At 43.0% G+C, this 15,215-nt stretch overlaps 1 protein-coding gene and 2 long non-coding RNA genes across 13 annotated transcripts in view; 1 reads left to right on the top strand and 2 right to left on the bottom strand.

The window, feature by feature from the left end:
• The window catches only part of dnm1a (dynamin 1a), a 111,383-nt gene extending 108,829 nt beyond the window's left edge, over positions 1-2,554 (bottom strand). For 3 of the 9 annotated variants that reach the window (XM_088614677.1, XM_088614675.1, XM_088614681.1), the window contains exon 1: positions 2,017-2,552. In XM_088614677.1, coding sequence (XP_088470803.1) covers positions 2,017-2,177 — 161 coding nt within the window. In that variant the 5' untranslated portion in view covers positions 2,178-2,552. Of the gene's footprint in view, positions 1-2,016 lie in introns of all 9 variants that reach the window. The other 6 variants (XM_088614674.1, XM_088614676.1, XM_088614679.1 and 3 more) reach the window with 4 other exon arrangements.
• LOC148644070 (uncharacterized) lies at positions 331-6,779 on the top strand. 3 transcript variants are annotated; one of them, XR_015928802.1, is made up of 5 exons: positions 331-564; positions 5,204-5,320; positions 5,838-5,884; positions 6,040-6,090; positions 6,508-6,779. It is a non-coding gene; the product is annotated as an uncharacterized LOC148644070 (long non-coding RNA). The 3 variants fall into 3 exon arrangements; XR_015928800.1 differs by having other exon boundaries at positions 338-559; positions 5,200-5,320; XR_015928801.1 differs by lacking the exon at positions 5,204-5,320 and having other exon boundaries at positions 353-559.
• Positions 6,780-7,536: 757 nt separating this feature from the next.
• LOC148644069 (uncharacterized) lies at positions 7,537-10,679 on the bottom strand. The gene is made up of 5 exons (XR_015928803.1): positions 9,872-10,679; positions 9,367-9,418; positions 8,723-8,814; positions 8,420-8,475; positions 7,537-7,959 (listed from the first exon to the last, which is right to left on the bottom strand). It is a non-coding gene; the product is annotated as an uncharacterized LOC148644069 (long non-coding RNA).
• Positions 10,680-15,215: the final 4,536 nt, after the last annotated feature.

Below are 15,215 nucleotides of genomic sequence, written 5' to 3'. Positions count from 1 at the left end.
AAAAGCTCAAAAGATAACAGACATCATAAAGATAACAGACAACATAGGAAGACTTCAAAGGTGGCTTGTAAGTCATGTATGATGAACTGTATGAGTGACACACACCTCTCTGAACCCTAGCAACTGACTACAGCCTTACTCATTAAGAACAGACACATAGCGCACAGGTTAAGAGCAATATCGAAATTTATATTATTATTATTATTATTATTATTATTATTATTATTATTATTATTATTATTATTAAGTTGTTATCACAGGTAAGATGCGACAGTTTGATGCTGCCACAGTCACAACTGGAAAACCACACCGGACACGACGTAGGCCGGGCGTCTCCAAAAAACAAAGGAGGAGCTGCTGGAAGACGTTTTTTTTGCGGGCGACGGGAGATAGGTGTAGTGGCATGGGAGGGGTTTAAAATCAGGGTTCCCGGGGGTGAAAAAAAAAGTCCTCCAAAACGGTAAACACATTCTTTAAGGAGCCCGACGTTTCCGTTGTCATGGGATGGAGAGGAGCGTTCAGGCCGGCCGCGCCAAACGCACTGGATGCTGCAGTCCAGGTACAGTGCGCGCGTTGGGACCGGCCCCCGGGGTGATATCCTTCCCACACAAGGTCACGGCAACGTGCAAGCCACAGACCGACCGCGGGTGTGTGCAAGACGCGGTTCACAGCGCGGACCCGTCCAGGGAACAGGGACAGAGCGCCTTACAGCTGCCTTGTATGTGTGTGTGTGTGCTCTCTCCTTGCAACCCGCAGCTCGCCAAACCCTTCCTCAATGCGCTGAAGGTCAGAGCTGAACCAACACCGCAGGACCGCGCCGGGCTAGCTCGACGCTTGCTAAAAATGTGCAACAAAATGGCAGCTGTGCTCGTTTTAAAAACACCGCACTCCGTTCTATAGCCGATGGCTCTAAATATTTCGTAGGGGTGTGCGTGTCCTCTAAACAGCACCCCAGAGCGCAACTGAACTGCACCGGCGAGATCTAAAAATAACACCAAGCTCGGAGCTCCACACACCGGGGTAAGGTGCTCTCCTGCTACACGCATCTGCATATTTGATATATTGAACAGGGACGTCTCCCTTCAATAAACATCCTTGGGAAATTATCAAGTGAATGCATGGAATTGCTAAATACATTATGTTTATACCACTTTAGAACATCCCGGCTGCACTATTTAACAGCCATATTTTTTTTTCCGGTCTGAACTCCGCTTCCTCAGTTCCCTATCTTTTATTCTTGCAATTGGGGGGAAGAACGGGCTGTGTTTCGAGCCCGGGAAGTTCTCTGATAGATGGCTGGTTACGTGCGCATTTCTCATCGCATCACCGTGCGAGCGCCGCTGTCACCTGCCCCCGGCGACCCCCCGCAAGCGGCTTCAAATCTGCGGCTGACAGAAACAACAACAAAAAAATAGTAATCATTTTCATCTTGGGGGACGACAGGGACAATACAAGGCGAGCGCAAACCCGCTCCATCAGCGGCGATACGTTCTGCCATTTAAAAATCGATATAACCCCCTTAATGTCAAAACCTCCACCATCAGGAGAGCTCGAAAACACGCTTGGAAAAAAACACCTCCACTAGGATTAGTGCACCTCAATAGGACAGAGAAAGAATCGTTGACACTGGTTACAAATAAGCTAAAATAGCAGGCGAAATGTGTACCAGGAAATATACGGGTTGGATTGATGTGTTGTATCTTTCTATTGTATAATATGTCCACAGCACTGACAGTGCACACTGTTTATGTAACGGAATAATCTCCCCTCATATTTGCCCCCTAGCTATGACGATGGCTGACAGGGATTTCATCGATTTGAGAAAATTCAGAAACCCTTCAAGAGCAATTCCCCCCTTGAAAGGCGAATTGAATTTGACAGCTGCCTCGCGATTTGTTTTATTTTTCCCAATGCGTTTTTAAAGGGGTGGGTTTTTGGAGACCACGGTATGGCCACGGTCACTCTTGCTGTCACCTTATTTACGCAGCGAAATACCACAAAAAAAAAATCACTTACTTTCCAACGAAGTTCTCCAGAACCGAGCTTTTGCCCGCACTTTGCCCGCCGACCACGGCGATCTGGGGCAGATCCAGGTTGGCATTTTGTCCGATTGCAGAAAAGGCATCCTGGAGCTGATTTACCAGAGGAATTAAATCCTCCATCCCTCGGTTACCCATCTTTGCAAGAATAGCCTATTCTCCCTCACAGCCAATAAAATGAAGGCAACCCCCCAAAAAAATCGTTGATCTTTTTATTAGCTGGATACTGCAACGTCTGGACCCGATGGCTATGTTATTTTTGCATGCACCTTCATTGATTATACGCTGTCCGTCTCCCTTCTTAACGAAACGCGGCTTCTCGCCTCCCCCTCTTCCTCGGCTCTGCTGTCTCCCAGCTTGGCTACAGGATGATCTCCGCTCTTGTCGGATAAATGGGATATCCTTGCGATGATCGGCATCGGCCACCAGGGGGCGCAGGGACGGCGTGCGTCAGCGTGGACCGTGCTTGGCGTTCTGGGAAACGTAGTTTTCTTTGCATTGCGATAGAACGGTGAGAGCTGGTATTGCCCAGTGATGAGGTGTTCTTCATCTTGCTCAATTTTGTTTTAACAAAAGCTGGGCCACAAAGCAGGTAATGCGTTTTTTTAATTGACTTTTAATCGTACTTTTATGGAAATTAAAAGCAGCTTTTTTATTGAGCGATTCTCAAAGAAAGGTCTCTTCTAGAACAGCTCTTCCCAGGCCTGGTTCTTCTGGTTTTGATTCTAGCTGAGCTCTACATCTCCAGTGCTATTTGCTGACTTAATTAACCTGCTTTCCTGCTTAGACTTAGCTTGTTTCTCTGGTTACTCTGAATACCCTGAACGCGAGGGAGGTCCTGAACTCACCCAGCTGGGCGACTCGGGCGGGCTGCTCAAGCCCGGGTTCGGGCTTTGATGCTGATCTGAATTGCTGGGCATTGAGGAGAACAATCCGGTCCCTCTCTCTCTTCTGGATCCCGCACTTTGCGACAGACGCACGCTGGGCCCTGGGGAGGGGCAAACGTCACCGCGGGGAAGTTTGAGGACAGAGGCGGCACACGTGAAACATATCCCAGTCCTGAAATAAGGTACCTACTGTAGGTAGGCAACGGAGATCAAAGGGGCCGGTGATGTCTGTTCTTTTGAAGGTGCCGGACGATGAAACGGTTCTATTTACATTTTCAGCGCAGTTGAAACCGCTGCAGTGGGGGATTTTTCTCTTGCTCGAAATGCAGAGCAAATCAATACTGGGAGCCCGCAAAGCACAGACTATGGCGCACTGCGTCGGAGACGAAAAGGAGGATTTATGTAACACTAGAGCACTAATATACTATAATATACAGCAGTGAAGAGGCGAGGGCTGCTCAGGGGCAAGACTGGAAAAGAAATTGGTAAAGCACAGCCAAGTAACAGTCCTGGGTGTCATCGTGTAATCCAAAGTGAGCTGTTACATGGGGCAAAGTGCACTTTGCAGGAGAAACCTGTAACACCATCCCCTCTCAGATGACATTAGTATTAACTCTCTCAAAGCGCTTTACAGGTGATTGGGACCACCAGCGGGCAGCCCCACCTGGATGATGCGACGGCAGCCGTAGCGCCCCAGTACTCTCCCCACACACCAGCTCTCATTGGGGAGGAGAGCAGAGTGATGAAGCCAGTTCAGAGATGGCGATTATTAGGAGGCCATGATGGGTAAAGGCCAGGGGGAAATTTGGCCAGGGTGCCGGGGTAACACCCTTACTCTTTTCGAGAAACGCCCTGGTATTTTTAATGACCACAGACAGTCAGAACCTCGGTTTAATGTCTCATCCGAAGGTCGGCGCCTTTTTTACAGTATAGTGTCCCCGTTACAGATCAGAGGGTGCGCACCCCTACTGGCCCGCCATGGCTCGGTGTAACTTGTTCGTTATCGGAATGAACCAGACGAATCGCTCCTCTCAGACAGATTTGACAAAAACGGAAATTCCAGTTCAAAGAAAAGAAAGTAAACTGCATGGTCACTGCCCTCTTAGATCTTTTGTATACATCATGCAATTTCTTAACTCCAGGATTAACTTTAGACCAAGAATAACCTATTATTGTTCCTTTGCAACCTACGCATGTTGACGCAGCTCCCCACCTTAACTTTAGACCACTCACATGTGAAACATGTTTTACTTTATCTCTTTGAAAACATTTACAAGCTGAAAAGGTACATACAGTACGTAGACTAGAACAGGTTTATCTCCCCCTTAGGGTCCAATTTATTTGTCATGGACAGGGCTGAAATATCACCTAAAGGGGATTTGGAAGCTCGTTGTGTAAAGTGCATTGAAGGATAAAATCAAACCATTTCTTTGCGTTCTGTTCTGCTCGAGTGTTCCTAGGCTCTTGTTGTTGTTCAAATAGTCACGCTGCCACAAAGAGAACGAGACGAGATCGAGGTGAGCGCTTCGCTCAAGGACTGTGAAAATGGATAAAAAAGACGCATTTCTACTCCCGAGCAGCAAACAAAACGGACAGAAATGAATGAATCACCTTCAGATCTTAAGAAAAGCGAAGGAAGTCATTCAACTTTTACGTCAAAGAGAGTTTAGCTGAGAAAAAGTACTGAACAGTGCCACCCTGACCATGTTCCTTGTACTAAGATATTAGGATATACATTGAGTGGATGGAATTAACAGCCTACAGTATTAATCAATAATGGGATCTATTTGAACGCATGACCCTGGAGTTTCATTTCACAATAACTCCACGGGTCATCACTACCTATGGAAATGTAGGACGGATTAAATATAACCTACAAGCATGTATATGAGCATAAACTCCAATAATCATGCTAATAGCGTGTATGCCTTTTCATTAATATGATTAAAATAAAGGATTTCGCTCCTAACCAGAGACAGAAGGCAATCAAGCAAATCAGTTTAAAGGGCAATTGGTTCACGAAATCTTAGCTGTCCGTTTGTGATTATTGGTTTTCAGCTTTTCATTGCTATTGATTCCCCTCTCACTCATTGATCACTCTTAAATATTCATTGGTGCAGAAGCATTGTAGCTTTCATTCACATATCTTTGGCCCTCAGATGGTCATAAGGATTAAATGTACTAACTGTGATTATTCAGACGGCCGTGGAAAAAAAAGATTTTGAAACTTGTAAGCCATGAAAACACGCTGGATTTCTTCCGCACGTTTTCAGGCAGTCAAGAAAAAAGCTACGTGCACCGGCAGTCTGTAGCCACGCCCACTCGGGTGACATCAGTCGCAGGCCACGCCCCGCGCACCTGTCCGCCAGGTTCAGCGGGGGAGAAGGGAGCTGGGTGAGTTTGTTCCGCGTCTTTTAATGATTTTTTTTAATTTGTCCTTTATTTTTATGCAGATAAAATTAAACTCAGATAATCGTGAAATCTAAAACTCGCAGGATAAGGGAGTAAAACTCGTATTTTCGTTGGCATTCTGTAATATAAGTATTTTCTTTTCCAACGCTTCTCTTATGGTTAACAAGCCACCTGTGTTTCACAGACAACATGTGTTTTCCTCTTACATGGAAGAGAAGCTCTGTTGTGGCCGTAAAGACACTGCTGTATTGGTGAAATAAAAACGTCGCTTTCCGTACAATATGTTTATCTTAATATTTCTTTATCAGACACTTCATGAACTTTGTTCACAAAATCAAGCGTGTGCATTTATCCAAACCGACAGTATCCCTGTAAAGTTTTTTTTAATTATTTTCCAGATTATGTAAACAAATTCGTGGTAAAAATATTCGCTTCTAATAGTTTTTAGTTTAAATGGTCTTTAAATTCTAAATTGGGCTGTTTTGTGTTTTCCGTTTAGTGTCTTCGGGCAGGACATGATTCGCACTGAATAATGGGTGTATAAACGTAAGTATAAACATTTTTTTCATTTATTTACACGTATTTTATTGAAATATATTCTGCGCTATCTGCCCTGGTGAAAACGCCGTTTGCTAGTAAGAAACCTTGGTTTAAATTATCTTTAAATGGTCGTATAAATACATGTTTTCTTTTGTTTCCAGTTTGGTGTCTTCGGGCAGGACATGCTTGGCTCAGCTGCTGGAATTAACCATGTAAGTATAAACGTTTTTATTCTTTTACACGGATCCTATTGAGGTACACTAAATCTGTACCTGCCGAACATTGTTGTTGGAAAACGTGATGCACCTTGTCAAAGGAAGACTTAGACTAGTGAAACTAGATTTCTCCAGGGCAGAAATGGTTTTGACCCGACAACACTGTAGGCCTGCTGGTTAAAAAAAGCAATTGTCTGCTAAAACTGCGATCACGTTAGTTTTTGATGCTTCAATACCCTGTTGAACAGGAACATTTTCTGTTACACCAGGCTAATCGCTTTAATCCAACTGTAAAACTTTTTAAATAGTTTCATCTTCTGAACGTGTCCGTCAATACTCGAACTAGCTAGCTGGGATCATTTTGAGATCCTGTTACAGAAAGCACAGCTCAGACTGATTTCTGTTGTTTTGCAGGAAATGCACCGAAGTTCCAGTCTTCATGCTGATCGCTGCTCGACAGAAACCTTGGAGAAACAGTAACGTGCTGTATGTTTCTGTTTTTGCCGTGTAGTTGCATGCAAATCTTTTCGTACTGTTGACTTGTAACAGCATTTAGAGTTCATGTAGCCGTGCTCTGAAACTTTGTAATTGAAATGTATGTTACTTTCACTTCGAGGACTGTGCATGTGTCGTACTGGAATGCTTTGTTTTGTATGCAGTTTTCGCTCAATAAATTGTTGATTGAAGTTTGATTGTGTTCTTAATTTCTTGTGCAGAGTTTTGTACCCCCTTGGTCCTGAAAAACCCTGGTGTTGGTGAGTTTTTTGGCGGAGAGATTTTGCAAACAGTTTCTGAGAATCGATGCGATGGGCTGTTTGTTGCTTGGAGTGCCCGGCCGCAAGGGGACACCCTATCGCATTGTGACTTGGAAACTGCAGAGGCTACCCCCTTTTTAAGTGTGGCCAGATTTTCCCGCCAAAAAACTTAGTATATATCGGGGACTTTTCAGGGCGTGGTCTCCACCCATCAATCAAACCAAGCCCCACCCACTCCGCTTTTAGGAGGTGGGGGGCGGGTGGTTGACCACAGCTCTAGCCAAGCCCACTCACTCCCAGCAGGAGAGGAAGGCAGGCTGGTGATGGCTTTGGTGCCTGTGAGAGGCGGGTCTCCTGGTGTGGACTTAGAAAGCTGTCAGTTGCAAGCTGTGACTGATAGGCTGAGTCCGCCCTGGGTGCCTTGTCTCTCTCGGGCCCAGGCCATCTCCAGCCTCCCTTCCCCTCTAACTGGGAGTGAGGGGGCTTGGCTAGAGCTATCCTCAGTTCTCCTCCCCCCGGGGCTGTACCCACGCTCCCTGCTAGGGACCCTTTTCCCCAGAGACTATCTAAAAAGGCGGGCGTCTTCGCACTTTTGAGTACACGTGCGATAGGGTGTCCCCTTGCGGTGCGTGGCGCACACTGCAAGGGAACCCTTCGCACCTTCAAAAATACACGACAATGCAGACAATGAAATCAAGAGTTTTTATTGCGGAAATCACAGCAAATACAATAGCAGTAGTCAACAGAAAACATGCAGGTCAAGAATAAAATACAGCACTGAATCGGGACATTACAGATCAAGCCATTGGTAACAAAAATCAAATGTCAGAAAAAAGCACACATTGTCGAGAATAAATTGCCGGAGATCGTCGGAGTGCAGAGAACCAGGAGCCGCAGCACATACAATAGCAGCAGTCAACAGGAAACATGCAGGTTAAGAACAAGATAAATCGATATATAAAGGGTACACTACGGATCAAGCCATTGGTATCAAAAATCAAATGTAAGAAAACGCACACATTGTCAAGAAGAACTCGCCAACGCTCGTCAAGTTGCTGGAGTGGAGCTGGAAAGGAGATCGTCGGAGCGCAGAGAACCAGGAGCCGCAGAACTGAAGGCAAAAGAAAAAAGGATCACGTTAACGGGATATCGGACTTGTGGGATCTTAAATAAGATGCCTAAATAAAGAAATTTAAAATTACTCAAATTGAACAATAAACCATGGGAAATCACCAATACATCTCAGTCCCACAACTCCATTATTTAGAAAATACGTTCAGCCACATAGAAATCCAATGCTACTTGTAAATGCAAGACCAGGTAACAGCGTGTATAATATTCGAATAAACTCGGCTTTGAAAACCATCGATAAAATTTGTTGGTATTATCCATCTTTACACAATGAATTCAATAGATGAATAAAAGTATCATAAAACTCCACAAAAGCGCCATAAAATGAAAAAAAGTTATCAAGTTGGTATAAAACTGTTCTTTTGTTAAAATGCTGGGAAATACGTGTTGTTTTATCGAGTTACCCAAATAGTGTAGTGGAAGGTAGGAACATAACTTACCTTGGGAAAAAAACACTTTAATAAGTGGAGGTCCGTTCTTCAGATCCTTTTGTTACCTGGAGAAATAAAGAAAAAATTACGAATTAGTCAATTTCATCTTTACACCATTTTACAATTTCTGCGTTATTATAATCCGAATCCGAAAAGTAGAGATTACACAACTACTAACTTTATACAGCACAACAGTCAACAGGAATCTTGCAGGTCAAGATATATATATATAAGATACAAGATACATCACTGAATCGGTACGTTACAGATCAAGCCACTGGTATCAAAAATAAAATGTAAGAAAACGCACACATCCTCAAGAAGAACTTGCCAACCCACGACGAGTTGCTGGAGTGGAGCTGGAAAGGAGATCGTCGGAGCGCTGAGGATCAGGAGCCGCAGAACTGAAGATAAAAGAAAAAGTATCATGTTAAAAATAGATCGGATTTGCAGAATCGATTCACTTGACGTTCTGAAGTCTATTAACTTTTCAAACAAGCTGCCTGAATAAAGAAATATACAAACACGATCAAATTCAATAAGAAAGCAATAGGTAATTCCATGAGAAATCACAGATACATCCCAGTCAAACTACTCCAATATTTAGAAAATACGTTCAGCCACATAGAAATTAAATTCTACTTATAAATGAATAAATAAACTTAGAAAGTACCACTTTCAGCATCTATAACGTTCGTTTTAACTCCCTGCTTTGAAAAATTGTTACAATGTGTTAGTATTATCCATTTTTACGCAATGCATTCAATAAATAAAAGAAGCTTAAAATTCAGCGCCTTAGAGTTTCCACTTCCTATTTAACAAAAGCACAACGGAACGAAAATCAGTTATATAGTCAGTATAAACCCGTTCTGGTGGTATAATGTTGGAAAATACGTTTGTCTTAACCGACTTACACAAAGATAAATAGTATAGCGGAAAGTAGGAATATAACTTACCCTGGAAAAAACTTTCATAACTGGAGGTGAATTCTTGCAATCCTTTTGTCACCTGGAGACATAAAAAAAACTACGAATTAGTAAATTTAGTCTTTACAATATTTCATAAATTCGGAGCGGAAAGCGTTATTTGTAGCCCGAATCGGAAAGGATACACAGCTGCTGAATTTATAAAGCAAATGTTTGGAGATAAACTACAGCCTTTTTTCGTTAAAGAAAACCAACCTAGATATACAATATCATTAAAAAACACTAAAACACGAAAAATAAGTACAAGAAATGAACGATATAACTATAACAAAGCTTAGTACGGACTTTAAAAACTTCCGAGAGCACGCCGAAAAGGACAGGACACTAATTTCTGCGTCCTAAAACACAAATCAAACCGAAACAAATGCAAACAACAAAATTAGCAACAACAATACATTCTTGTCTATCTTTCCTCAAAGTAAGATTTGATTTTTGCACTTAAAATAAGAAAAATAGAAACAAAACGCAAACGCACCTCACGCCGCAGAAACTCGCCCCGCCGCCATCTTGCCGGGCGCACCTGTGGAACAGGTGGACGGGGCGTGTCCGCTGAGGAAGGTCACTCTGGAGGCGGGCTCGGCTCCTGAATGACAGCTGTGGATTCTGTTACAAGGGCTCAACACTGACCACACCGAAGATAAATAGAAACTGTAACTCACCAAATCATGCATAAAGTATATAACGACTAAGCAGTTTCAGACAGCCTAATACAGCGACATTCCCCTGCGAGACTGTTCGCCAGACTCGTTTAGCTTGCGGCCGGTTGATCGTATCAAGAGAAATGTGCTGGAGAGAGACTCCTGTCGCTCCTAGTTAGGACTGCACCTCTCTCTCGCTGCTAGTGCCACACCTGTCCTGCAGGTGTCTCAGTGGTATAAGGGGCTGCTTTTTAGAATTGAATGAAGAACTATTCATTAATTAATGTCTTAAACCCCCCATTTTCCCCAGTTTTGGAGAGCCCCGAAAATGGAGCCCCCCAAAACGGCCGGCGTGGTAGAGAACAGCCCCTTCCACAAACTCACCCCGACAGCGTGAGAGCTTCACCCGGGGCTTAGATCTCAGACTGACGGGGAGGCTCGGGGCTCGTCTTCGATTCCCGACACTCACGGGGAGTCGAGGTGCTTTTCTGAACTTTAGAAGTGTCCGATGGTTCAGCCCGCGGAGCCACCAGGCCGGCCACACAAAACACCCGGCATGTACATCTGTTATCCTGACTAAAGCCAAGTCGCGGTTCGGAGACGAGGCGGTTCCGCCTGTTTGCTCGGTTTTGTAACATTAAGGCTACTGAGACGCCTTTGTAATGCGCTTTTCTAGCCGTTTTTACTTCTGGACCCGACCTGTTTATCTTTTCGAATGACAGTGAAAAATAAAGCATCAACATTTGCAATAGAGCTGGGGAGCCTGCATATCATGTCAGACGTGACGTCTGAGAGGTTAACATGTTAATGGTTTTTATTTTTTAGAAGAAGGTGTCTTAAATGATTCTCAAGAGAATTAAAAAAAATACACGATATTTATCTAAACCTTTTATACCCCAGCTGTTGTGTGGAGTATCTCTTTAGTTCCCTCATATTGGTAGTTGTCAAGACCTGTATATTTCCATGGGCGTTTGACAAGGTTCCATATGGAAATTTAAATCCTTCAGATTAAAGATTTAAATATCAAAAGCAATGCATGTAAACAGAATCTGAACTGGTGTGTGCATAGAAAACAGTATAGTGATAAGGATGCAATAACTAGTTTTGCAATCAATGGAGTATCACATCACTCCTTCTTACTACTATTAGAATAGCTAGTATTTAATATACTATAAAACAGGAGTCAAGTGCAAAAAATGCAGGTGGTAAAAATGTTGTCTACGAATATCAGACGGCTGACGATGAACGAATGGACGCAGTGTCTTTATATTAACTCACAATTGTCATCTTTGAGAGAGAGATGCAAATTTCTGATGAATTGAAAAAGTGATCAGAATTCAATATCGTGTTATGAAATACCTAAGTCGAATTAGTACACAGTGTCCCTTCCCTTAAAAAATCCTGGTTCCTTTTTTCACTGGTTTCCGAATTTTGCATAAAAAAAGATAGCATAATACTGTTCTTGTAATACAGGAATTCTCTATTCGACCTATATTACAGGTCTTGTAATACAGCTAATTCTTGTATTTGTACATACTGTACGTGGCTCAAAAGACAGGTCGAATCTTTAAACATCCCTTGATTTGCATATTTGCATTGAGAAATGAGACAATGAGAAACCGATTGCTTCTTCAGATAAAAAAAAAAACGACGATGCAGTATTAAGACGTGCTAGATAAAGCCTTTTTAAGAACATGGAGTTTTTGCTAAAGCTCGCTTTTTCGGGCTAAACCTAAACCCGGAGACTTCATTTTCTTGTTCACACAAACGTACAGAAAATACTGGTATTAGATTTAAAATCAACCGTCGTTTCCAGACGGGGCTACTAGCTTTCAAAGTCGCCGTACATGGTCATGTGATTATCTGAAAAAGAAGGCGCTATATCCGCTATTTCTCCGGAGGGAAAGCAGCTGGGAAGCTACTGTACTTGCAAAGGCACAAACCGGCACAAACACAGCACTAACGAATGCGGTGGGTTTGCAGTGAACTCACGGTAAATTCAAAGTGACAATTTCTCGGCTTGAAATTTCACTGAGTTTCAAAAACATGCTTCCCCGTCTAATCTGGACTAGAGGAACGTGGGACTGGGAGAAAATGTTCAACTGCTGATGGGTTTAAAGTTCTCCAGGTGGCACAGAATGACACTTTGAAAGCATGTTGCTTCTTCTAGTACTAACACTGGCGGCAAGGGGTTGCTACATTCAGATGGTACAGAGCAAATGGGCTCTGAAGAATTTAGTGCAATGCCTAGTGTGTATGAGATCAGTCCAGCAAATTCCTAGATGGAAATCCTTGAAGCTAAATAGTGTCAGAACAAAACGTTTACTGGCAGGCAATGCAGGTACTGTGGTGGTGGGAGAGACTCACAGTAATGGTGGATAGCTTCCCTTAGTCTGGAAAGTCACACTTAATCCTCTCCCGTCATTTGAGTCCCATGTGAAAAACGGGACAGCTTTTTTGGCTTTGTTTTAGAAATATTGCCCGCGTTGAGATGCAACTCTTTGCTCTGTGGGCGCCCTAAAGACTCTCCTCAATGAGTTGCAGTATGTCCACAGCTCTGCAGACGGACTTCTCACCCACTGTGTCTCTCCATTGGCGGCCTATGAAGTCGCATTTTCAAATCGAATTTTGTTACTGACTTATAAGGCTCTGAATAATTTGATTCCATCATACATATCTGAACACCTCCTTGTCTACACTCCTTCCCATAGGCTCCATTCAGTTGAGGCTGGTCCTGTGCTCACTGTACTTGGGACTCAATGTTATACTACTGACTGTGCTTAGAGTCACAGCTCTATTGTTATGGAATGCCCTTCCTGGCTGTCTTTGAGAGGCAGATTCTTTCACTGTTTTTAAATCTAAATTTTAAACACACCTTTTAAGCTGGGCCTACACCTGCTTGTCTTATATCTTGTCTCGCATGTTCCAGTTTTATTTCACTGTATTTTTTTGATCACTATGTACAGCGGCCCTGAGTTTGGAAAGGCACTTTTCAAACAAAGGTTATTATAATTTTCCGATTTTTAATTTTTAAATATGCAGGTCCTCTCTGGGCTGGTCTTTTATAATTGCTTGCAGCAGAGAGTTGAGCAAGTATGCATTGTTGTTTCCTATGTGTTATGATTTCATAACATACGAAACCACATGTTTTTCATACGATTTGTTGTTTTCATAATTTGTATCATCTTATTTTCTACTGGAAATTCTAGTGCATAAAAATATCATACCTTGGTTTATATAGTCAACTGCAAACTCTGTCCATGGTGCTGAAACAATGTGTCGGGCAGCAGGGTCCAGCTGCTCAAAATTTGCAATCTGAGAAACAGAAAAACTGACTACTTACTTGACTGAGCATTTATGCTTTTTTTTCCCCTTAAACTTGTGCATCGCTTTAAAATAAACCCCCATACTAAACAATGTGAATAGATTTAAAATTGAATGAGCATGTTCAATAAAGTCCCTCCCCTCCATTATAAATTCTAGAGATATTATGAAAGAAAAGATGGCACAACTCAGTCTTTGGATGTCAAGCCTTTAATAGGTTCTCTTTAAATATGTTTGCTCTAACCTATAATACGTAATGTAATGAAAAGACATTAAAAACACATATATTGGCATACCAATAGACTTCATACCCATATCATTATTGGTTACAGATCTTTGCCCTTGTTATACATTATCAGAATGACTCCTTCTCTTACAAAGACTTTGGAGTATGAGCCTACCCCAGAAGCATAGAGAACAAAGCAAGACTACGCCCTGGATGGGACACCACAGAACCCAGAACAGGTCACATGTAAACACAGTAGGGACAGTTTTAAATACCCTGATTAAGCTAGCCAGCATGGCTTTGGAAAGCAGCAGAAAACTAGGTCACCTGGAGAAAACACAGTTAGATGAAGATATTAGGATGCTAGATGTAATTAATTGATTTTTGGGTATCTTTCACTGCTTGGAGATATAGTGCTGGATTTCAGGGCCTACGAAAGTTTTCGGGGTGCCCAGGGCCTACCAACACCGAAGTCTGGCCCTGTGTAGACACTACAGCTGGACCCTGAACAATTTCCCAGTCACACCCCTGCCCAGGGCTACTGGTTTTCTGACACCATGTTATAGACAGTGGGATGCAGGCTGACACGCTTGTGCTTTAGGTATTCTTGACTATGGTAACAAACAATGGTGCCTGTTTGCATGGCTCATTCGAGAAGTTAAATAAGTGTTTTTTTTCCCCTGACTGATCACCTCTGCAATAATAGAAAATTCTATTAATAATAAATAGAATTCCAGTCGACTTGCACAGCAGTGAACTGTCCTCCTGGTCCTACATTGCTTATAAATACGAGGTATTTAAACGGGCCATTTGAATGCGGCTCACTGCACACACTACCCTGGAAGCGTTTTTTTTTTTTTGGCGTCTTCAAAGGTTTTCCCTTCTCAGGAAAGGGGGCCCAAGGGAGATGGCTTAATTAACGAAGACCAGCGATGTCACGTACAGTACCTCCCCCGTCCATCTTTAATTATAAAAACGCTGCATACAGTCCTCCCGTCCTCCCGGAGGCGATGTCAGGGAACCACAGACTTCAGTGACAAAGCGCACGATCTCCTAAAAAGCAAGTACAGTAGAATTGCTTCAAGGAAAATAGCAGGCACAGCTGCCGGTGGGACAAAAAAACATAATCAACAGGACAGACAGGAGCGACGACAGGTTGAATTTAAATGTTCCCTGAGCATGTAACTGGATTCCTGAAGTTGTGTATTGCCAAGTTCGGAGTATTACGCTGTGTACAGTTCCTGTGTCAGTGCGATTACAGACAGGGAGGCTGGCTCTAGAGCCTTTCATTGAACATTGCCTTTTTATTATTCGAAGTGAAGCACTTCGCCTTTTCTGTTCATTTTTTTTGTATGGTGTGGGGGGGTCGATAAATCTTGCGGTTTATGACTGGATTGCGAAAACACCCAATTCACCTGCTGTGTGTACAAGATGCGCTTTGTACTGTATGTTACTAGGCTGTTTTTGTCAGCTGTAGCTAGTGCACTCATTCACTGAATTATGCAGAGCGAGTGAGCAGTGGCTTTTGTGCATTCAGTTGCAAATGAATCAAAAGTTAGTTCCTATTTTTGGAGAGCGAGGTTATTGCTCGGTATTAAACGTCAAGATCCACCGCGATGTCACAGCGTAGA

The sequence above is a fragment of the Lepisosteus platostomus genome, chromosome 21 (genome assembly GCF_059453375.1).
Source record: "Lepisosteus platostomus isolate fLepPlt1 chromosome 21, fLepPlt1.hap1, whole genome shotgun sequence".
Classification (NCBI taxonomy): Eukaryota; Metazoa; Chordata; class Actinopteri; order Semionotiformes; family Lepisosteidae; genus Lepisosteus; species Lepisosteus platostomus.
Note: the sequence above shows the minus strand (reverse complement) of the source record. Positions and strands in the feature narration are given on the sequence as shown.